The sequence below is a fragment of the Gouania willdenowi genome, chromosome 21 (genome assembly GCF_900634775.1).
Source record: "Gouania willdenowi chromosome 21, fGouWil2.1, whole genome shotgun sequence".
Lineage (NCBI taxonomy): Eukaryota > Metazoa > Chordata > Actinopteri > Blenniiformes > Gobiesocidae > Gouania > Gouania willdenowi.
Genome location: NC_041064.1, coordinates 32,988,848 through 33,013,619, shown reverse-complemented (window position 1 = coordinate 33,013,619; position 24,772 = coordinate 32,988,848). Strand labels below are relative to the sequence as shown.

Sequence of the window (24,772 nt, the reverse complement as noted above, 5' to 3'; positions counted from 1 at the left end):
CTTCTGTCCACATTGGTCACAGTGATTCAGCTATTTTCATACTATGGCCAACGTAAAGTCACAGTTTGATCCACTACAGAGTGAAACAAGCTGTCATATGAGGATGAGGATGGACCACAAACTGTTCCCACACATATTTTAATGAGGCTCAGCTCAGGTCATTTTAAACTTTATATTTAAAACTGTGTATTAAAGAAGCCAATAGTTCTGTTTCACTGCAAACATCCCTCTGTATTAAAGCAGGACGCTCTGTGGCCACGTTATTTCCTCATATCTCCAGCTCATCTAACTCAGTCACGCTTTACAGCGATAATGATGATGATGATTATGATGTAGGTGGTGATGATCAAGGAAATAGATTTTAACTGTGACTCAGTCACACTGCAATAATCTGATCAATGATCTGATCAAATCAACCTGTTACATTGTTTTTCAATGAAGGTGTTTCAAATTAAAAATTAACTTTATCATTTTCACGGATTTCAATGACATTTACAATCATTGGGAAAACTCCAGGTTCCCCTGATTTCTAGACAGCCCAAAAAACAATGACATCACCGCCTCCTTTCCTTCAGCCCGCCTTCAATCACACATACGCACTTTTTGGCTCCTTACGCGCGATGGGCGTGTCAGCAGCCTGGACCGGAGAATACGAAGAGGAGAGAAGCGTGCAAAAAAGCACTTCAAGTCAAAGTGTTTATTGTCATCTGTACAGTTAGAAACACGTTTCCCTGTACAATGAAATTCTTGCTTTGCCGACCGCCAGTGAATGCCTACGTAATAAAGGAATAAATAATAAAGGACTAAATCGAGATAAAAGAACTATAATAAATAACAGTGGCATGCAACACTGTTATTCAACAAAAAAACCTGAACATTAAATACAAAACACCTGTACAATTAAAAATACAAATATATTAGCTATACAGAGGAGAGGTGATATATACAATGGTATGTGCAAAAAAGCTGTTTCATAATAGAGAGACATGGTGTTAGCTGTGCATGGGCGCATCTAAAGTACGAATGCAGGTGGTGTGCAAAGTACAGTGGAGAAGGGGGGGGGGGGGGGGGTGAATGAATAGTTCATTAGACTCCAATCACTTATTTAGGAGTCTAATGGCCGAGGGGAAGAAGGAGTTTTTGAGTCTGCTGGTCCTGCATTTCACACTTCTGTACCTCCGGCCTGAGGGTAGAAGTGTGAACAGTCCGTGTTGGGGGTGAGTGGAGTCCTTGATGATGGCGGCAGCTCTCCTGTGGACTCTGCGCTTGTAGATGCTCTGCAGAGAGGGCAGAGGAGACCTGGTGATCTTCGTAGCAGTCTTCACTACTCTCTGCAAGCGTTTGCGGTCCATGACAGTGGTGTTGCCGTACCACACGGTGATGCAGCTGGTCAGGATGGGCTCAACAATGCAGCTGTAGAAGTTGCTGAGGATCTTTGAGGACATCCCAAATTTCCTCAGCCTCCTCAGGAAGTACAGCCGCTGTTGAGCTTTCTTCACCAGCTGTGTGGTGTTGAGGGTCCAGGTGAGGTCGTCTCTGATGTGGACCCCAAGATATTTGAAACTGCTCACCCTTTCCACTTCCAGCTCCTGGATAGACAGTGGCTGATGAGGACGCCTCTCCTTCCTCATGTCCACTATCAGCTCCTTCGTCTTTTCCGTGTTGAGGGTGAGGTTGTTGTCTTCACACCATGTCACCAGACTGGACACCTCCCCCCTGTAGGCCGCTTCGTCTCCGCCAGTGATACGTCCTATCACTGCGGTGTCGTCCGCAAACTTCAGGATGGTGTTGTCCTTGTGGGAGGCGACACAGTCGTGGGTGAAGAGGGTGTAGAGGATGGGGCTGAGGACACAACCCTGAGGAGTGCCAATGTTCGTGATAAGGCTGGCTGAAGTCCTGGACCCAATCCTGACAGACTGGGGCCTGCCAGTAAGAAAGTCCTGGAGCCAGTCACAGAGGGAGGGGTGGAGTCCAAGGGAAAACAGTTTGTGGGTGAGTTTGTGGGGGATGACCGTGTTGAAGGCAGAGCTGTAGTCTATAAAGAGCATCCTGATGTAGGAGTCTTTATTTTCCAGGTGGGAGAGGGAGAAGTGAATGGCAGCAGCAATGGCGTCCGAGGTGGACCTGTTGGGACGGTAGGCATACTGCAGGGGGTCCAGTGTGTCCGGTATGCTGCTCCGAATGTGGGTCAGCACCACCCTCTCAAAGCACTTCATAATGATTGGAGTGAGTGCTACTGGCCTGTAGTCATTCAGGCAGGTGGGGGGGCTCTTCTTGGGGAGGGGGACGATGGTGGTGGTCTTGAAGCAGGAGGGGACGGTGCTCTGACTGAGGGAAAGGTTGAAGATGGAGGTGAGCACGTCTGTCAGCTCGTTGGTGCATGCTCTGAGGGCCCGCCCAGGAATGTTGTCTGGTCCTGCTGCTTTGCGGGGGTTTATCCTCCTCAGGACCGTGCGTACCTCGGCTGATGAGACGACCAGTGGGGGGTGGGAGGGCGGTTGGGGGTTAAGTAGATGCCTCCTCTCTGTGCTGGGGTTGGAGATCTCAAAGCGTGCGTAGAAAGTGTTGAGGTCATCTGGCAGGCTGTCTGAGGTGCTGGTGGTGCTGGAGCTGGTCCTGTAGTCAGTGATGTGCTGCAGGCCTTGCCACATCCGCCCAGAGTCAGCAGTGGAGTAGAAGTCATCCAGCTTCTCTCTGTACTGCTTCTTGGCCGCTGTGATGGCCTTCCTCAGTCCGTACTTTGCAGTTTTGTACTCACTCTCATTGCCAGATGTGTATGCAGCAGAGCGAGCACGCAGCATGTGTCGTACCTGACTGTTTATCCAGGGCTTCTGGTTGGGAAACTTCTTGACTTGTGCAGTGGGTACGATGTTGTTGACACAAGTGCTAATGTACCCAGTCACGTACTCAGCATAGTCCTGTACGTTGACAGAAGAGTCCTCCAGTGTGGCTGCAGCTCTAAACACATCCCAGTCTGTCCTAGCAAAACAGTCCTGCAATGTGTCCTCAGTCTCTGGGGTCCAGAGCTTAACCTGTTTGGTGATCGGGGGTGAGTGCTTCAGTCTTTGTCTGTAGGCCGGATACAGGAACAAAGAGATGTGGTCCGATTGTCCGAAGTGGGGGCGGGGTGCAGCCCTGTATGCCCCACGTATGTTGGTGTAAACATGATCCAGGGTGTTTTTCTCACGGGTGGGAATGTCCACATGCTGGTAATATTTGGGAAATACAGACCGTAAGTTGCAGTGGTTGAAGTCGCCGGCGGCAATCAAAACGGCATCGGGATGTGCCGTCTCGAGTTCGCTGATGACGTCGTGCAGTTTACCGAGCGCTACGGTAGTGTTGGCTCGCGGCGGAATGTACACAGCGGCCAGAAACACAGACGTAAATTCCCTTGGTAGGTAGTAGGGACGGCATCTCAGCAATAAAAACTCCACGTCCGGTGAACAGTGCTTGTGTACGGTCCGTATATCTCCGCACCACGCGTTGTTGATAAACACACACACACCGCCCCCTTTCCTCTTACCGGAGGCTGCTGTCCTGTCTCCGCGGTGCACCGAGTGAGTCTCGAGCTGCACCGCCGACTCCGGGACGTTGTGTGAGAGCCAGGTTTCAGTGAAAATGAGGGCACAGCATTCTCTCATTTCCCGGTGTGTTGTCATCCTGGCTCTTAGCTCGTGCAGTTTGTTCTCCAGAGACCGCACGTTAGCAAGCAGGAGGCTGGGTAGCGGTGGTCGGTTGGCACGGGCTTTCAGCCGAGCATGGAGTCCTCCCCTCTTGCCTCTCTTACGTCGCCGTCTCCGGAGCACTCTCCTTGGGTCAGCTGGTTCACTCGAGGTCGAGGTCGGTGCGTCTGGGTCTTCCTGGTGGTGATGGCGGTGGCCGCCGGAGCGCACAATGAGTTGTAGCTCCGGAGGTAAAAATCCAGTAAACTCAGATCTTTTTGAGTTTGCAATGTTCAGTAGAGTATGTCTATCGTATGTTAGCAGCGCACGACAGTTGTGCAATGTCGTGTGAAAAAAGAAGAAAACACAAAAAAGAAGAAAAAGCCGGCATTCGCGAGCGGAGCGAGCAAACACGTCTGCCTCGGGGGGCGCCATGCTGTTGTGCTTAAGTCCAGACGGGAAAATAGACCCCATAATCTATTAGAAAAATTATCTTTATTGGCTGGAAGAATGTACGCATTACTTTTAATCACCAGATCTGATCATGTTCACATGTATGTATAATTTTATAATGTTTGAAGCTAGATAATTATATCCTGGTTTTATCTCCATTAGCGAGCTTCACTTAACCAAACATTGTCTGTCAGACAGAAGCTGTCCTATGAATCTCAATTACAACTCGCTAAGTTAATTAGTTAGTATAGGCCCTATGTGTCATTTGGTATATTATTGTTGTTGTTTTGTGTATTTTCGTCGTCTTTTGTATGTTTTAATGTTATTTTTGTGTTTTCTCTCCTCTGGTGTGTTTTTGTTGTTTTATGCATTTTTGTTGTGACATTGTGTGTAGTTGGAGTAAATGTTTTGTATTTTTGATGTCGTTTGTCCGTTTTTGTTTTAACTTTATATATTTTTCTGTAAATGTGTGCATATGTGTTGTTGTTTTGTGTATTATGATATATATATATTTATTTGTCGTTCCGTATATTTTTCTGCTATTTCTATTTCATCCCTACTGACCGCCAGAGGGTTTCCCTTCGCGCATGCGCAGTTCGAGTAATAATACAAACAAAGTCACACCTGTGACTCGGGATGACGCCCCAGAAGTAATATATCTCTCCGTGTCACCCGTGACTCTGTTCCTCATTTCTTCTCGCGTGCAGTTCGACTTGCATGGTGGATAAACTACTGCTAACTTGGGACTGTGTTTTTCGTCGCTGGATGCCCTTTCACCGTATCGATTGGAGCGGCGGACTTCGCCCTCCAAGGGCTGAGACGGGATAGTCTCTGTCTGAGGATTTCTGATGCAGGTATTTCACCAGACTTGAGTCTTTTGTTAGTGATGGCAGCGTACGCGCCCCCTCTCCTGACACTCAGCTCTTAGCTGGATCTGTACGTCTATTGCTACAGCTGCTATCTTTGTTCCAATATTGATGCTAGCAAATACTTTGCTAAGTGTAGTGCTAACGGTGTTAGCTCAGTCTTCTGGTGACGGCTGCGTTCGCACTCCCTCTCCCAGGTTTGTCTGAGTTTGGCTTCTTTCATATTTGTTGCAATTTAAATTGCGGGGCAGTTATTTGGATCAGCTGCCCTGGAGGCGCTGGAACGAACTGTCCAAGCCCGACAGACCAGGCAGAAGCTGTCAGGCCTCAGTCGCGCTGTGCCCCTCCCCAGAGGTTGAGACGCTGGACCGCTGGCCCGAATGCTCGACCACCACCTGGAGATTGGTCTGGTGGTGACCGCCATAATCAACAGGGATCTGGCAGGGAATTCCGTGTACCTGGCCAACCTGTGTGGCAGTATCGGGTTTTTGACATTGGACGCCATCCCTCCAGGCCCCCTCGGAGCCGTGGGGCCAGGAAGTGAGGCCGGCCATCGGATGTTTTTCCCAGCAGCAGCTCGGTTACTGGGCTTCTCGTGCATCAGACCCGTGGGTGGTTGCCACTCTGACTCACGGGTACAGATTGCACTTCCAACGTCGGCCTCACATCTCCAGCCGGTAATTCATGACCCAGCAAAAGCTCTAGCACTGGTCCAGGAGTTGTCTGCCCTCTTGGCGAAGGATGCAATTGAGACAGTAGATCCTCTGCTGCAACCCAGAGGCTACTATTCCACGTACTTCCTCATACCCAAAAAAGCAGGAGAATTGCGCCCCATTATGGACCTACGGGGGCTCAATCGTTACATGAAGGTTCTGCCGTTCCACATGCTCACCAATGTGGAAGTCCTTTAGTCAATCAAAGAGGGAGAGTGGTTTACATCAATAGACTTGAAGGATGCATACTTTCATGTACCAATTGCCCCAGACCATCGACGCTTCCTCAGGTTTGCTTATTGAGGCCTTCAATGGCAGCTCAGGGTGCTTCCCTTCGGGCTTTCCCTCTCCCCGAGAGTGTTCACCTGCTGTATGAAGGCGGCCCTGGATCCCTTGCAGTCCAGTGGGGTAAAGATTCTACCGTATCTGAACGACTGGCTAGTTTGCGCTCCATCCAAGGCGAGTGTAACCAGGGACATGCACCGGTTGCCTGCCCATGTGGTCATGCTGGGTCTAACGGTGAATCTGGAGAAGACCAACCTGACTCCGTCCCAAGCTACAACGTTCCTAGGGCTGTCCTTGGATATAGTGGCAATGGCGGTTCGCCCATCTGTTCGCCGGGTGGACGATGTACTCGGCCTGATTTCACGCTTCAAGCTTTGCAATCATCTTCCTTTTGTCACTTGCCTTCAGCTGCTGTGGAAACTGACCTCTGTCACACGTGTCGTGCCTCTGGGCTTACTGTCACTGCGTCCTTTTCAGAGGTGGTTGACAGTTTCCGCCTAGACACAAAACGGCACAGGCATCGGATGCTGCGGGTTACATGGCAGTGTCTCCGGGCACTGGCCCCATGGAAGGACAGGAATTTTCTGTCCTGGAGGGTTCCCATGGGTGTAGTGGTGTGCCGCAGGGAGGTCACCTTGGATGCCCGCCCCACGGGATGGGGCACTGCGTGGCAGCGCAGGGCAATTCAGGGGGTCTGGTCTCTGAGAGACCGCTCCGACCATATAAATGTATTGGAGCAGCGTGCTGTCCATTTGGCCCTGCAGCACTTTCTGCCTCACCTAAAAGGAAAACACGTTCTCGTTCGGTCAGACAACACCTTGACCGTCTACCACATCAATCACCAAGGGGGCACCGGGTCAGCACAACTTCTGCAGGTGTCTCAGGCCCTTTTGACGTGGGCTGCACCTCGTCTGTCCACCCTACGCGCGGTGTATCTACCAGGAGACCACAATCAGGTTGCAGACTCCCTTCCCCGCCAGAAGCTCCCGCCAGGGGAGTGGTCTCTCCACCCACAGGTGGTGCACACCATTTGGCATCTGTTCGGTCAAGCGGAGGTGGATTTGTTTGCCTCAGTGGAGTCCACTCATTGCCCTCTGTGGTTCTCCCTCGAGGGGGTGCCAGGTCCTGGGATGCGTTGGCACATCCGTGGCCTCAGTGCCTCTTGTATGCTTCCCCCCCCTTCCTCTGATTTGGCCAACTCTTCAGAGGGTTCTCCAGTAGGGTCACCGGTTGTTGTTGGTGGCCCCGTACTGGCCGGGGAAGCTATGGTTCCCGTTGCTGCACAGTCTCTGCCGCGACACGCCATGGCGGCTCCCAACCAGGACAGATCTGCTGTCACAATTGAGAGGTCGGATTTGGCACCCCTCTCCCCCCTCTCCCCCCTCTCTCTCTCCCCACCGCCTTCAGCTGTGGCTCTGGCCGCTGGAGGGCCCGCGCTGCGGTTAACTGATTCCGTTAGTCAGACCATCTTGAATGCCAGGGCGGTCTCTACTTGGCGCCAATATGAGAATCGGTGGAAGCTGTTTTCACAGTGGAGCTCTGCTCACAATGAAGATCCAGTTTCCTGTTCAATTCCCGTTGTTCTGGAGTTCCTTCTGTCTCTCCTGGATGGTGGTCGGTCTCCCTCCACCCTAAAGATGTATGTGGCAGCTATATCATGCTCTCATGGCATGGTCAACAATTGTTCTGTTGGCAGTCATAATTTGGTTTCTTTTTTTTGAGGGGCGCTCATCGGTTGTGCCCACAGACGGCACCACGGGCTCCAGTGTGGGACTTGCCTTTAGTTCTCCAGTCCCTATGCGGCCCCCCTTTTGAGCCTTTGGCGCAGGTGGAGCTTAAGTGGATTTCATGTAAGACTGCTTTTTTGATGGCTATTGTTTTGGCAGAAACAATAGTTGCATGCCTTCTCTGTGAGTCCCTCATATCTTAGGTGGTGTCCGGACGGTTCTGGTGTAACTTTGTGGCCTAACACAGCGTTTGCGCCCAAGGTGTTGTCCCGATCTCACGGTAATCGGCCATACTCGGTTTCATCTTCCTCCGGGGGAGGGTGTAGACAGGTCGGCATTGTGTCCTGTGCAGACAATGCAGGCATACATTGAGGCTACCGATGGTATGTGCCACTCAGACCAGCTTTTTTTATGTTATGGTGGCCCGAAGATTGGGTGTGCTCTTTCCAAACAGCATCTGTCTCGTGGGTTGCGGAGATCATTCGCAACGCCTATCGGTCGGGAGGTCGTGATCCTCAGTCTGGTCTTAAAGCCCATTCTACTAGGGGCATTTCCACTTCATGGGCGGTTTTGAGGGGGGTTCCTTTGGAGGATATCTGTGCTGCTGCATTGTGGGCCTCGCCATGCACATTCAACAGATACTACAACGTCAACGTGGCCACTCCTTCTCCCCTTGGCCGAGTTCTGCTGCAAGGAACTCCTGGATCATCTCAGTGAGGTATGTACTGAGGATTCTTGGTGACATCGTCTTTATTAGTCATTCAGTGGCGGTCAGTAGGGATGAAATAGAACGAAAGTTACATGTGTAACTACGGTTCTATGAATCCCGGATGACCACCAGAGTTTCTCTGTCACTCAGAATCCTTGTGTTTCCGCGAGAAGATTCTGTAGGAACAGAGTCACAGGTGACGCAAAGATATATTACTTCTGGGGCATCACCCAGAATCACAGGTGTGACTTTGTTTGTATTAGTACTCGACCTGCGCATGCGCGAAGGGAACATTCAGTGCTTTCAGCACCGCCCTCTGATGGTCATCCGAGATTCATAGAACCGTAGTTACACATGTAACTTTCGATTCTTGTTGTGATTGAGAGTATTTTACTGACATTTTATGTGTCTTGAGAAGTTGTGCAATTACGGTACGTTGGGGACAAAATTAGACCGAGGGCCACATGTGGCGGTTACCCATGTCTGCTATAGTGAATGAAGGCACATTTCTAAAAAGCTTTGTTTTCCAGCAGGTGTGTGTGTGTGTGCGTGTGCGTGTGTGTGCGCGTGTGCCTGACCCACAAACAACCCTACAGCTGTCTCATCTGCCTTATTCATAGACAGACGAGATGTGATCCATCACAGGTCCTCTCCTCTGTCCTGATTGGATCCTGCTGTATGGACGCTCGGATGCCACAGAATGTTGTTTGTCACTGGCTTCACAGAAACATCCTCCCATCATGGAAGTGTTGTCTATGGACTGACCTGCTCCTCATGCAGAACCACCTGACCCTCCAAAGGACTCCCGAGCGGAGCAACCGTCACGAACGGCTGCCACACACCACTAATGGTCCTGGGAAACACGTCGTACAGCTCCACGCAGCGTACGGCGTCTCCATGCTCCTTCATAGCGTACAGCGACACTGGGTTACATGTGGCCACGTAGACGGAATCTAGAAAACAAGACACCAAAGGCCATGATCTAATGCTTGGATCAATGTGTGCGTGTGTGTGTGTGTGTGTTTACCATCTCTGGTAGTGACATCACAGATGATATTGACTTCATTCATGGGAATTTGCCAGTTAGCTTTCTCCTCACTGAAGCTCAGAGCCCTGCTCTCCTGTCTGTTACAGGGGAAGCTCTGCACACGCAGGAACACTGGACCCTAGAACGAATGAACGCACGCAAGCACACGCACACACACACACACACGGCTGCATTCAATAGACCAGTTCAACATCCCAGTCACACACTGCATTGTGGGATTTAATTGAAAGTAACGCCAACTAAAGTACAATAATGAATAATGACTAAAGTATTGGCATTTCAAGCAGTGGAAGCAAAAGGATGAACTTGTTGCAAATTCTGATGCACAATGAGACTAAAAGTGACCAACTAAAAAAAATAAAACATACAAAACGACATAAAACAAACCACCAAATGACACCAAAAACACACACACTGAGAAAGAATAATACTACCAACAACACACAAAATAAGAGAAAAATATACTGAATAATGAAACAAACAACAACAAAATACACAAAATCACACCAAAAACACACAAAATAATTTTTTTTTACAGAATTCTGACCAAAATGTAGTAGTCGGACATAAGTGGATACACGCATTGAAACGTTAGAGAGAAGGGGTGTAAAAAAAAGTTTGAGAACCATTAATTTAGAGACTCCAATCAATCCAACAGTCCGTTTTGGATTGTAGGAGGAAGCCAGAGTAAGAACCCGAGTGTCCCCACCCCAGGACATGAACCCAGGAGCTTCTTGCTGTGATGTGGACGTGCTAACCACTTGGGTATATTAACATTAAAGAGCATTTAACTGAAAGAAATGCATGAATGCGGAAACTAATTTGTGGTGAAGTTGCTTTGATAATGGACATTTAGACATTTGTCTTAAAGCTTATAAAAACTCATAGTCCCTGTGAGGGTAATACGAGTGTTTATGGGGTGATTGGAGGGTCTTTCATCCCCCCCTGCTGTCTCTGGCCAGAAAATCATGCTTGCAACTTTCCCTGCCTCCGGACCGGTGCCAGTCTTGGAGCTCCGTTCTCACGACAACAAGTACTGCTTTACGACAGCCCAATACACACTAAACACAACTATAGCGACTGTTCAATCGCCCCTGATGAGTAGCTTGAACACAGTGGTCCTTTTTGGTCACTCCATCGCTCCAGTGACGTCATTACCAGGGAACGTGTGTGTGTGTGTGTGTGTGTAGCAGGGTGACAGGGGAGGCAACTGGCTGATCACTTATCATAAACAGCACAGTTTTTACAGTATAAATGATCAACTTACTGAGTTACTAAAGGAGTTACTTAGTTCTGCTTTAATGCTCAATAGCTTATATGCTTTTGACTAAACTGGTTAAAACATATTCTGAAATATCTAATCCCACTGCCAAACCATCATACATGTAATGACCTTTTTGTGGTCAGTGTTTGATGTTTTTCAGGATCTGGTTCTTGGTGAGGAAAATAAACGGTGAATGATTGAATGACGAATTAACGTCATCACAGCTGACTACATCTGGTTTCTCCTCTTTCCATTTCCCATTCAAACATTGACCAGTATGAGTGTGCACGTGTGTGTACCTTGATGTCTATGGGGTGTGTGTCAGTGGGACACAGCAGCTTACGTCGTGCGTTGCCTCCTTGTTTCACCGTCCAGTATCCAGTCATCTTTATGTCCGGCAAAGGAAGCCTGCACAAGAGAACAGATTGTAGGTTTTATATTTTTATATATTACTTGAGTAAAGTCTGAGAAATGTCTCCACTTTTTTTAGGGCCTTTTCTCTGTGCAGCAGCACCTCTTTCATATTTATACCAGATACATTGTTTTGATGGTGTCTTTTTTTGGTGAGGGAAGGTTGAAGATATTTTTCCTCCTTCTGGGAATCTTTGTTTTTCTATGTATTGCAAACAGTAAATGTATCGTCTTCCAGTCCCATGTTTAGGTTAGCTTAGCACGTAGCAATGCCAGCTGAGGTAAGTCTATATGCAAAAGGTATTTTTTTGGGGTATTCCAAATCCAATATTGATATCGGTTATCCACCAGATATCAGCATAAATAAAGGAGTATTGTATTAAAACAGCCTGAAGTTTAAAATCTCCGCACAAGCAGTCCATTCCAGACTCCGCTCCAGCATTTCAAATACTTCGTAATAAGTAATAAAAGTATGTATGATTTGTGCTGATCAGTGGTGGACAGCAATAAAGTAAATGTACTTAAGTACTTAACTTAAAAACTTTTTTCTGCTGAAAACAAACATATTTGGGTATGAAGTAGACGGTGTTATGAATTGATCCTAGTCTAACGCTTTGATTTTAGTCAAAGTATAAAATTTTAGTATATTTTGTTATAAAAAATGTAATAGACTGCCCTCTATGGATTGAAACCAGGGTGTAACAATTAGGCTTTACACAATCAGGATTTTTGAGCCAGTCGCCAATCCGATCATATGAATTCAGGTTGTTTTTTTTGTTTTTGGTACTACCTGAAACAGATTCACGAAAAATTAAAAAGTGCCATTTTTCGGGACCTAAATGCATCCTTGTGACTGTGAGGGCGTGGAAGAGTTGGCAATTTCCATGAAGGACCTGAACATAACAACGGACGCACAAAAAAGCCATGGCTGCGCTTTTTAAAATGCGATGCAGACCGAGCACTTGCAGGTGTAAATGTGAGTCAAACCATTTATTTTGGTCCCTGAACAGCAGCTGTGTCGACTATAAGAGAGTTGGAAATGAAGCTGTCCACACTGGAACTACGTGAAGTCTCCATTAGCATTAGCATTAGCATTTGGAGCAAAGACATTTCCTGACTGTAGCATCGCAAAACCCGTTGTTGCTTACAGGCCGTATTCACAGGTGCACAGCGGAGGTGGGGCGCGCACACACACACGCGTCTCTATTCACCATCAAGGGTCAGGTATGAAAGTGAAAGTAAATGGGAGCGTATCGCTCCGCTTTCAGACTCTCCATTTCCATATGATCAAGCTGAATATATAAAACAAGCGCGCACACGCATACACACACACAAACACTAACAGCAGATGCTGTCCCCGCTTTCAGAGCCAGTAGAGTGAGGAAGAAGTCCGGTGCTCAGCAGAATGGTACTTTGTGACGTTTTTGGTGGCTTCTTACATCACCAGCAAGCACAGTTAGCCCCGCCCCTTCAATAAAAACTATCACCTGTGTACGCTACAATCTATAGTGAGCAGGTTGGATTGTGAGAAGAGTGAATAGAGAGGTAATAGTGAGTATTGAGTAGCTAGTTAGCATTGCATAGATTTTATAGCATAGACTGGGCGTGTCTTAACTGGTCCAGGAGCCCCGCCCATAATCAAGGCATTTCATATTTCCCCCCTAGTGGCAGGTCAGCCAAAACCTGGGATTTAGTTACTCATTATCTGTACTTTACTTCAGTATTATTTTTGGGGGTTACTTCTTATTTTCACTCCACTCCAAAAAAATATTAGATTTTTTACTCCACTACATTTCTATTAATTTTCTTGTCACTGACAGCTAATAATAATAATAATAATAATAATAATAATAATAATAATAATCTTATTCTTTCTTTCCTTTATTTGTGAACGTTGAGCCTATTGAACAGCTTTGTTCATTCTGTGAATGACGGCGATTTGGTTGTTTTGATGTGATTTTATTAAACACAAACCTAAATGTTGTAGTAGTTTATGACGCATCACATGTTTATTAAATTATACTACAGTACTATAAACATGTAACAAATTGTGCATCAGGGTTTTCTTATTTGTATACCCATCCATTTTTAGACTCGCTTGTTTTTCAGGGTCGCAGGGGTCTGCCGGTGCCTATCTCTGGCTCACACTGGGGGCAAGGCAGGGGTACACCCTGGACAGGGTGCCAGTTCATCACAACACATACACAGACAACCACTCACACTCACCTTCACTCCTACGGACAATTTAGAGACTCCAATCAACCTAACAGAAACCCATGCAGCACCGGGAGAACATGCAAACTCCACACAGAAAGGACCCAAATGTCCACCCCAGGGCTTGAACCCAGGACCTTCTTGTGGTGAGGCAGACGTGCTAACCACTAAGCCACCGTAACTATTTTTAAAAAAAAAATTTAATCTATTTCGAGCAATTTAATACAAACAGAAAAAGCTTTAGTGGCAAGTGTATATACATTTTTCCATTTGCAGCCTACATGACTTATGACATGATATGTATTAAGAAATATTGTAGATAACAAATACATAAATTCAACAAATAGATCCTGATAATGAAAATGATGTCGACTTTTAATTACATTCAATACACAAGTATACAAATACTTCTGTACTTTCAACTATGTAATATTTTGACTGACCTACTTTGACTTGTATTGAAGTAGTTTTTGAGAGGAAATATCTGTACATTCACTCAGGGAATAAAGCGAAGTACGTTGTCCACCTCTGGTGCCGATACGTATCGGATCATATCAATATCAGCTAAAACTCAAGCCTGCAATATTGGTATCGTATTGGAAGTGAAAAAGCTGTATTTGTTTTATACCATTTATATAAGAAAAATCAATTCCCTGTGTAATATTAATACTATCTCAATCAGAAATGATGATATTAAAGGAAAATACTTGTTTCTGCTGAACGGATGAAAAAGCGGTTCCGTCATCCGTCATTAAAAGACACTTCAAAATAAAAGCACAGGAGACAGAAGAAACAGGTATTTTCCTTTATTTGTGAGTCACATTCAGACAGAGGTAAGTGTTATGAGGTATCCGACTGATCAATACATTCATTGATTAACCCTTATTTTAACTGACTAAATAAATAAAATAAATAATAACATGGCCTTGAAGTTTTATTCGGTTAAGATAAAGTGAGATGACACCATCATAACAATAAAAATCTACTTTTTATATCATTGGCTCATTTTATTATTAATTTACTTGATAAATCACAAACTGTCCCAATTAGAATAATATTTTTTTTTTGTTCTGTTAAATCTTAACATCAAATGGAGGAAAATTGGTCTAAGTGCCTTTTGAATTATTTTAAAAATGCTGAGCTAATGGGATTTTTACCTTCAACCATGAGTAAACCTGCAACAGGTTGATACGGAGAAAGGCTATAATTATTTTCAAAATAAAAGTTCTGCATCATCTTAAATAGTGTAAACTCTGAGTTTTAGACACATTAAAAAAATAATAATAATAATACTGTAAAGTTTTAATATAGTTTTGTAAATCGACTTCATCCTTTTTTTATTTCTTTAGGTTTGATTACTAATTTTATCATGACATTTCTAAATTAAGTCATTGTGATGAAATCTGATTAAATCAATAGTAAACAACTCCAAAAAAAATATCTATTATTTGCTAATTTAGCACTAAGAAACTAATAAATAAGTAGTAAAAGTAATTAAAATCATGATAAATACTGTAAAGTCTAAATTTAAATGAATATAAGTAAAGTTTTATTTTAATCTTGTGAATGTTTTGAAATCAACAAACATCCTTCAGTCATCAGATTGATTAGAACTGGGTTAGAAGTGAATGTGTTGCACATTACAATCCTCGTATGGTCCCGGTGTGTTCAGTGTGTGGTTAGAGCCTCACGCTCTCAAATCTTACTCCTTAGCCAGGTGGACAGAGGACGGCTTGGCTCCGATGGGAATCCCGTGTTTGTGCAGCGCCTCGATCAGAACCTCCCGCGTGTCTTTGTTGTACGAGTCAAAGTCAAAGACGTTACGCACGACGTTGGCCAGGCCCTCGTCTGGGAATTTCTGTGTTAAAGACATGAGATGGTGATTAGTTATTTAGGATTATTTCATGAATGAGGTGAGGAGCAGAGGGAGATGTTGTTACCTGCAGGTGCCTGACGATGTTGACCACCTCTCTGGTGGAGTAAGGGTAGTTGATGGTGCCCTGGTCCGCCATGGAGCGCAGCTCCCCGAAGGCTGACACCAGTTTGTGCAGAGTGATGTCAGGCACGTCGGGGCCGTACTGCTTCAGCATGGCCAGCTCGGCCTGAGGCTTTGGGTTGTCCACCGCATGGCAGCTGAAGATGTCGCCTGGTACCAGAGGAGGACAAAGTACTCAACTTCATTTCTGATGTGAAAGTACAGTTTCTCTTTGTCAAAAATGACTCCAATACAAATAAAAGCAGCTTAGCCCAAACATTACTCAAGTAAAACTGGAACATCACCAATTCTACCATTGATCCTGGTCCATTCTGCAGGAGACAAATGAGAAGATACCAGGGTTCTCACCAGGAACTTTACACAGCATATGGGAACCGCTTGGCGCGCAAGAGAGCACATTTGGCGGGGAATATTTTTAAATGTATAACTCAGAGGGTCAAATTTAGTAAATTAAAGGTAAAGTAGTTTTTTTGTTGTTGTTTATTTATCTTAGTTCCAGACTTACTTTAAACCTATAAGTTATTTGTTGAATTGGTGAAGGTGATGATGAATGTAGTTAGAGTTAATCATGCTAGGTGTGTGTATATACATATATAAACACACACACACAGACCCTTTCCAAAAAATTAGAATATCATGGAAAAGTTGTTTAATTTCCATAATTCAATTCAAAAAGTTAAACTTTCATAGATTATAGATTCAGGGCCAAAAATTTAAATGATTTCAAGTATTTATTTGTTTATTTTTTATATAATTTGGGCTTCCAGCATATAAAACCCACAAAAACAGAATTTCAAAAAATTTGAATACTGTGAAGAAATCAACATTTACTTTTCAGTTTTCGCAGAAAAAAAGAGGAGAAGAAGGACTGGACAGTTGGCCAGTGGTCCAAGGTCCTCTTTTCCGATGTAAGTAAAGTGTGCCTTTCATTCGGGAATCAAGGTCCAAGGGAGGAAGATGGGAGAGGAACAGAACGTTGCACCCAAAATCACTGTGGATATTTCACACAGCTTGGGTTCTGCACTTCTCTCATTTATCAGCAGCCAGGAAGAAAAGCCACTCTTTTGGGAATCGTCTCGGACGCCTGAAGCACTACATCCCACTTTAGCACTGAGAATCATTGTAGTCCTCAACTGTTTGGCATATCTTTGTGTGCATGTGTGTTTGTTTACCTAGAGCTCCAAAAAAGTCATTTCCCAGGAAAGGAAAGCCAGGCCTGTTAGCCAGAACCAGCATCCTGAAGTCTGGGTGCATGTTGATGATGTTGGGCCTTCCCTCGGCTTCACTGGGATCTGTGGTGAAGAACATATCTGCATCAGATGCATTTATTTTCCCTCATTTCCTCTCCAATAAACCAATCACTATTAAAGGCTGTGACCACTGGTCTTGTGGTTAAATTTGAAGTTCCTCTGTAGATTTTAAAGTTTAACTTTAATATCACACAATGTTATGGAGGTTTGAGGAAACTAGTCAATACTCAATGGCAGGAGTGTGGCAACAGGATCTCTGTCACCATGGGGGAGGAGCTTCACTGCCAAAGATCCTGTACTCATCAATATGAACACTGACTCCTGTACACTTCCATCTTTCACAGAGTGGTGGTTTCTCAGTGAATGTCCTCAATGAGTGACTGATTAGAGCATGAGTTTTTGTGCCCCCCCCAACTTGAAACAACACCAAACAAGAGCAAAAATACACAAAATGACTCCCAAAAGGAAGCAAATGAAAAAAAAATACACAAAAAATGACAGAACAATAATACAAAACGTTGACCGAAATCAAAAAGTACTTAAGAACATAAAGATATTACCAATTTCATAAAAATACACAACGTTTTTCCAATAAAAAGATACAAAAGTACAGAAAAACACCAAATCGACCACAAAAATATCAGAAAAAACATACATAATGGTAAATGGACTTGATTTATATAGCGCTTAAAACCACCAATGTAGTCCCAAAGCGCTACACAACATCAGCTCATTCACACATTCACACACCAATGGGACGGCGCTGCCATCAATGGCACTAGTCGACCATTGAGAGCAACTACAAGGTTCAGTGTCTTGCCAAAGGACACTTCAAAACATAGACGGGTATAGATTGGGATCGCACCCCCAACCTCAGAAGACGACCCCTTTACTACCTGAGCCACTGTCGCCCAAAATTACAACCAAAAACACATAAAATGACTCCAAAAACACAAAAGGACTCAAAACGGCACAAAAATACAGGAAAATACACAAAACTACAACCCAAAATATGAAAAAATACCCCCAAAACACACAAAAGGATTAAAAAAAAGCCCAAAAATACAGATAAATATACAAAATTAAAACTAAAAATATACAAAATGAGTCCAAAAACAGACAAATAATCTAAAAACTGCAAGAAAATACAGAAAAATGTACAATTACAACCAAAAATATACAAAATGACTCCAAAACCCAAAAAAGGACTAAAAAAAAATACAGGAAATATCCAAAATGAGTACAAAAACACACAAAAGGACTCAAAACTGGCACAAAAATAGAAGAAAATGTACACAATTACAACCTAAAAAATACAAAATGTCTCCAAAAAGAAACAAAAGGACTCAAAAAAGCAGAAAAAGACAGGAAAATATACTCCAAAAACACACAAACCCTGTGTTAATGATCAGAATGGACATTATTCTAAATGCTGACTTGAATTCTGATAATATGGCCCTTGGATCCAACTTTCACATGTTTGTGGCCCTTCTCTGGATTAGAGGGACACAATAATTGGTCAAAAATGCCAAAGAGTAACAGTTAAAGGATAGAATTAGGAATCGGTGCAAAGTTACCGACCTCTGGTTTAGTTTTAGACACACTGTAAATGTGTGAAAAAACCTCTGTTAAAATGAAGCAGTCAGGTTTGTACATTATTGGGAAAGGAACGACATGTTTAGGTTCTTTTCCATCTGAACCTAATGTTATCATGTACTCGTTCACCTGACACGATTCTCCTCCCGTCGGCCAGGATCATCTCCCCACTCTCCACCAGGGTCTTCAGGATGCAGGTGACGTTGGTGGGAGCTTTGTCGGCTTCGTCGATCACTAAAATGTGTCCGTGCTTCACAGCTTTCACCTGAACAGAGGTAAAGCAACATTATTTATTTCACAGAAGGGAGACACACGGAAGGAAAGTTGTTGAGTGGAAACAAACTGACCAGAGGAGAATCCTCGTACGTGATGACGCCATCTCTCACTGACGGCTGAAGAGTCAGAGTCTGGACTGTCGTATCCCTGACGACAAACAACCAATCCTCATCATTGATGATCATCAAAATGTGCTTTTCAAACTTTTTTAATCGAAACAAACAAAATGGGTCAAAAATGTAACTTTTATTGACAAAAAGTAAAAACTGTGACTATTCTTCTTCTTATATATATATATATATATAAAAAATACCCCCAGCCTGTGAGCCAGATAGCAAAATAATAGGTGACATGTAGGAGGGCGGGGCACCTTTGGATGAGAAATCATTCATGCTCAGCAGAGCACAGAGGGAGAGAGGAAAGGTGTTTATGAGACAGAAAATGGCGCTAAGTACGAGGGTTGACGTTCCCAGCAGCGCACACTCGACCAGAGCATGTGTGGAACTCATAGATAGTGTTGCGATGGTGAGATAAAACAATAAAAAAAAAGGGGCAAGCAGTGACACTCTGCATGTCGGGGAGGAAGAGGAAGTTGCGTGTGTGCAGACTGACGGGAGAGAAAGTTGGAGGAACGCCAAAATACAGTAAGAAATCTATTCAACTCTGACCCAGATAGCAAAATAATAATAATTTTGCCATCAAAAGCCTGGTCTCAGTGTTTTTTTTTAATTTTGTATATATAAGGAAACAATGTTCAGATGTTAGAGTTGTCACTAAAGCAAAAAAAAAAAATAGCTTTAAAGTCACTGACAGTTTTTTTTTTTTTTTTATAAAAAGGCTTTTTTCTCAGCTTTTTGCTCTGAAAGTGAAGATTTGTGTAAAATTTGCTCTATTCAAAAGCTGATTACAAAAGAACAAAATGAGCCAGAAACAAATGTTCAATCTTTCAGAATCTGGTGTCAGATTTCAGATAGTCATAGTAGAAAATATTCTGTGGGTCTTTAAAATCAGTCGAAATGCTCAAAAACGGCTGGCACTGAGGGGGGTAGAAAATCTGAAAATGGCTGGCACTGAATGAGTTAACAGACTCAGTGCAAACTATTGGAATAATTAGTGGTTGTCAACACTCAGATAGAGAAAATAACCAGATTAATGATTTTAAAAATGCATTAATTATAGAAATATAGACCTTTCTCTACCTTTAAATTTATTTTTTAAAAATCTAATCTTTGATTTGTTACTTGTATCTATTAGTTATTTTATTTAGTTACTGTGTTATTCATCCTTTTGTTAAACCCTGAGTTATGGCAATGTAATCTTGAATGGGAAACAGGAGTGGTGATAAAGTTGTGTTTAGGTTTAGGTTAAACATGTAGTTTTTGGGTTGTATTTACATTCAGTGTGTGGGTCAAAAAAACTACATGCAAATACAATACACATGAAGTTATTGTGGTTTTAAATTTCAATAAAAATGTCATGGCAAAAACAAAATCTGCCATTAAAGAAGTAATGAGAAGTTTTTTTGTCAAGTGTACAATGGCCGGTGGGCACGTAACAAGATGTTACGTTTCAGCTGGCGACCATTTCAACTTGTGACTAAGCTCCATTATCACACATTTAAAGCAGTGAAATCAGCAGATAACATGATCACCAGTTAACCTCGTCCACCTGTGGAGAGGCAGTTCTGATCTTGTTCTCCAGCGGTGTGATGGAGTAATTGATAGAGCTATTGATCTTGAGTGGTGTTTGAGTGTCTGAGTGCTTTAAAACCTCAGTCACCTGTGCAGCTGCAGGTATTCTCTGGGCCGGTTGAGGAGGTGCAGGAATCGGTCCACGATCTTATTTTTCCCAACGCCCTGTGGAGAAAAAAAAGAATTCACATCAGCCAAGGTCTTGCACAAAAACACAAAATGAACAAAATGAACTTTCTTTTTTCCCGTGTTAATGCTCAGATTTCTAAACACTGACATGGATGTTGATAATGTGGCCCTCGGATCAAACAATCACATTTTTGTGGTCCCCACTACCATAGAAGGTGCCCATCTCTGCACAGGAGCCTCCAAATAGAAATCAGTCAATTCACATTTCACTCACTAGATACTGCTGCCGACTTAAAAACTGACATAAAATTTTGTATGTTGTATTAGTTCATACACTCAGTTTTAAAAAAGAAAAACAGAGGAGAAAAATCAGGGCTTCTACTTCAGAAATGACGGTAATAAGTTACAAATGTGATATGACGCTGCTCACCTGGTTTCCCACCAATAGGAGATGCTCCCCGAGGAGAAAGTCCTTCAGCATGTCCTCCATCACCATCATGTGCTGCACACAGCAGAAAAAACACACACATTCATCACATCATTTCCCCAAAACTGAAAAATAATAACTGTGTTTGTTTTTAAATGTGACATCAGCCTCCTCTGCTTCTGCTCCCTAATGAGCTGCAGCCAATCAGAAGCAGCTCAGTTTGAAAGAAGGAAACGAGGACGTGAGGAAGGAGAGCAGAGAAAAGAGGGATGTAGGTCAGATTCTGAGCAAATCAGAAAGATGAAAGTTAATAAAGCAGGGCCATCAAACTCATTTTAGTTCAGGGGCCAAATACGGACCAGTTTGATCTCAAGTAGGCCACAGATTTTAGGAGGGAAAAGAAAGCGATTTCAACACTAATTTCCCCAAATTTGCACTTTGAGGTATAAATGATACATAAAGTAGATATGGTGCCCACAATATCCAGGCAATAAGTGACAGATACCAGTCTCTGCAGGATTTTCCCTTTTAAATTTCAGTGATTTTTTTTTTTTTTTATTTGGGGAAATTATGTGAAATAATTTCAGCAAAAATTAGTTCTTTGAACAATTGGGATTTATAATGACTGCAGTCATGTGATAAAAGTGTGGGAAAATTACCATCCTCCAAATATTGTGGAGTTTCAATGAATTTGTGTATTTAGAAGGGCAGAAATATTTATGATTTATGTTTTTTCTGTCTTTTTTACTTTCTACTACGGCCAAATTGGATGGTCTAAGGGGCCGTATTTGAGTTTGACATGTGTAATATAGGATGCATCATACTAAATAAAGTTAATACAATGAAACATTGGAAACAGAAGAAATGCAGCTCGGTCTAGTTAGTTAAACGTTAAATAGGCAGCGAAAAACCAAAAAATGCATTATGAAAACTCACAAGATAATACAGAGATAGGATTGTTTAATATAAAAAGAGAATTGTTTAATATAAAGGACACAATGTTTTTGTGTCTAAGTGTGGATGTGCATGTGTGTGTATGTGGATGTGCGTGTGTGTGTATGTGCGTGTGTACCTGGGGGTTATCATAGAAGAGCACATCAGGAACCTTCATTTTCTCACTGGGACAGTAAACTGGAGCGGACACACTGCCAATGGTCAACACGCCATCCTTCACAGAACCTGCAGAAAGCGACACGACGGTTAGCATTAGGCTAATATGTTAAGCTAAATGGACGTTTCTGTGCTTTAAACATCATAAAGTGCTATTAGGGCTTCATACGCATGCACAAAGTGTTTTTTCATTGATTCCCTCAATCGTTAGTTAGAGGGTGATTTGCTCCTTTCTTACTGCAGGGTGAACCCAAACCACTCGCTACAATTTGATGACGCGTTCCCACGTCGATGACGAATTTGATGCGGCACTGAGCTGGAGAAGCCGCGCTTCCAGGAAGCTCTCTACCCTGATTAACATGTAAACAAACACGCCCACGAAGGTGAGCATTTCAGCGTCCTTCGTGCAGTGCTATGTATGTATTTTCTACAGTCTGTGTATGTACTGGCGAACGCCCCGCCCCCATGCTCTGTCGTGTTCATAAAGCAGAATGAGCTCAGCTACGGAGTGGGTGGGAGGAGGGCGGGCCGTCCTCTGGCCCTACGTGTCCCGTCTATAGACACGCCCTCTCATGAATATGCATAAGTAGGACACAAATCAGCCTGTTTGTGTAGAGTTGCTCAGAAAGTGACTTTTCAGAGGCTAAAACTCTGGAAAACAGGCGAGTTTGGGAAAATAAACCTCAAATACTATGTTTCTGGGGTTCTTAGAACAAATGGAGATGGGTGAAAAATAGCATGACATGACACCTTTAAGCTCTAACTATAGATGGTGTCAGAGTTGGACTAGTGATCATGTTATCTTGTGACTGGTCTCTGATTCGCCCTGTTCAAGTTGTAGCCCCGCCTACAGTCCGAAGAAAGCTGATTTTTTTTTTTTTTTTTTTTAAAGGATTTTTTTTGGCTCTAGTGGCCTTTATATGACAGTTGCTTGACAGGAAGGGGGTGAGAGAGAGCAGGGAATGACACGCAGGAAAGGGTCCCAGGCCGGGAATCGAACCTGGACCCGCTGCAGGTGAGGAACTACAGCCTCCGTACATGGGGCGGGCGCTCAACCCACTGAGCTACACACCGCCCCAAGAAAGCTGATTTTAACGACAGATGTAATAAATGCATATCTGTCGTCTACAGCAGGTTTTTGTTGGATTTACACCTGTGTTTTTCAACCTTATTTGAGCTAAAGACAGGCAGACACTGTGCGACTTTTTCAATCGTTGTACTCAGTTCCAGCTCAAACTGTGCGATTCAATTGAAATCAAGTCTGAATGTGTTCACGATTCATGTTCTCTCACTATACGGACCAACACTCTGCTGCAATCTGACTGCTCACACTGTACGTCTATTCACAACACGTCGGGGTCTTGATTCCGGTAATGGAACGTACAAATTAGAAGAAGAAGAAGAAGAAGAACTCGAAGCGTCACCATTAAAACAGAAGAAGAACCCGGAAGTGGAGAGACACTCATGAATCTCAGCAAAAAGAAAAGGAGGTGATGTGATGGACCAGGAACTGGCTGGACAGACGTGGGCAGTACAGTCCATCAATTTTACAGCGGTCCTACGGTGTTTGTGCATGCGCTGTGTGAGAGTTTGAGGTGAGCCGGCTTGTTGAACTGCTTCAACTGTGAGATACCCTCACGAGGAGCGACCAGGATTTTAAACAGGTTTGATTTCCTTACAACCATACGATTGCAGATCGGGAGCTGGTCGTGAGGTGTTAATCGTTTCTCGTGACCCCATGTATACTACACCACGTATACTACGCCACGTATACTACGCCACGTATACTACGCCACGTAAACTACGCCACGTAAACTACGCCACGTAAACTACGCCACGTAAACTACGCCACGTAAACTACGCCACGTAAACTACGCCACGTATACTACACCACGTATACTACACCACGTATACTACACCACGTATACTACACGATTTAGCTGAGACTTGGGCCGATCCCAAAAATAGACACACGAGTGAAAAAATCAGCTAAAACAGGGCCAAAAATCGCACAGTGTATGTCAACCTTAACCTTTTCATTAAAAAAAATTCAAAGCGCGCCACCAATGGAAAATGTGAAAAAATTTAACTTTGCAGCCTGTATTAACAATGTACAGTCATTATTATCAAAGCGTCTTGAATAGAATTAAATAAACATTTTTTTAATGATCTTTCATGTTTCTTCTTTTGAATAAAAAGTGCAATTAACAATCTGCAGTAAATATTTTTATTAGGAATCAAATGAACAACAACAAAAAAATATTTCATCATTTTTCATATTTTGGATTCTGGATGTCACCAGTTATAATGAGCACCAGTTTCACTGATACACCTGCTCTTTGCATGAGATCTGCTTCCTGTGTGTTGTTTTCCTCCATCGTTTTCTACCTTAGTTGAACAACATAATGTACTGTCATTTACTAAACCACAGCATCATTTGTTCTTTACGCCTATAGATAAAAAAAGATATTCCCTGTTCTTTTAACATGTGTATAAAGTTTATACAAATAGGGTTTTATTTTCATTTGTTTACTGTGAATTTATTGAAAGGAAGTGATGAGCAGTGACTCACAGACGGCGTCCTGACTGCGATCAGCTGAGTCTGTGTCCCTGATGGAGCAGTTCTTAAGGTTCTTATCCAGGGACGCCTTGGCCAGGCTGGGCAGGAACCTGTAACACAGATGTATGAGATGTACGAGGCACTGTGAGGTGTGTGTGTGTGTGTGTGTGTGTGTGTGTACCTGGAGAGACAGGCCTTGTTCACCGATCGAGCCACGCTCTCCTCTGGATACCTGGACAGACGACGGCAAATCCTCAGGAGCTGTCTGGTAGAAAGAGACGAGGCCAGAGACTGGGCCTGCATGGACACGTGCAGACACACACACAGATTATTACCTCAAAACACTAAGCTCTCTGACTGTGTCACAAATAATGGAAAAACACTG

The 24,772-nt window shown here is 43.7% G+C and overlaps 1 protein-coding gene across 2 annotated transcripts in view; it reads right to left on the bottom strand.

The window, feature by feature from the left end:
* The window catches only part of vwa8 (von Willebrand factor A domain containing 8), a 92,972-nt gene that overhangs the window by 40,905 nt on the left and 27,295 nt on the right, over window positions 1-24,772 (bottom strand). For both annotated transcript variants that reach the window (XM_028436114.1, XM_028436115.1), the window contains 13 exons: window positions 24,569-24,684; window positions 24,400-24,497; window positions 21,790-21,896; window positions 20,721-20,792; window positions 20,250-20,326; window positions 18,542-18,617; window positions 18,324-18,459; window positions 16,521-16,640; window positions 15,293-15,498; window positions 15,059-15,210; window positions 11,027-11,135; window positions 9,443-9,581; window positions 9,181-9,368 (listed from right to left, as the gene is read on the bottom strand). In XM_028436114.1, coding sequence (XP_028291915.1) covers window positions 9,181-9,368; window positions 9,443-9,581; window positions 11,027-11,135; window positions 15,059-15,210; window positions 15,293-15,498; window positions 16,521-16,640; window positions 18,324-18,459; window positions 18,542-18,617; window positions 20,250-20,326; window positions 20,721-20,792; window positions 21,790-21,896; window positions 24,400-24,497; window positions 24,569-24,684 — 1,596 coding nt within the window. The remainder of the gene's footprint in view (window positions 1-9,180; window positions 9,369-9,442; window positions 9,582-11,026; window positions 11,136-15,058; window positions 15,211-15,292; window positions 15,499-16,520; window positions 16,641-18,323; window positions 18,460-18,541; window positions 18,618-20,249; window positions 20,327-20,720; window positions 20,793-21,789; window positions 21,897-24,399; window positions 24,498-24,568; window positions 24,685-24,772) is intronic.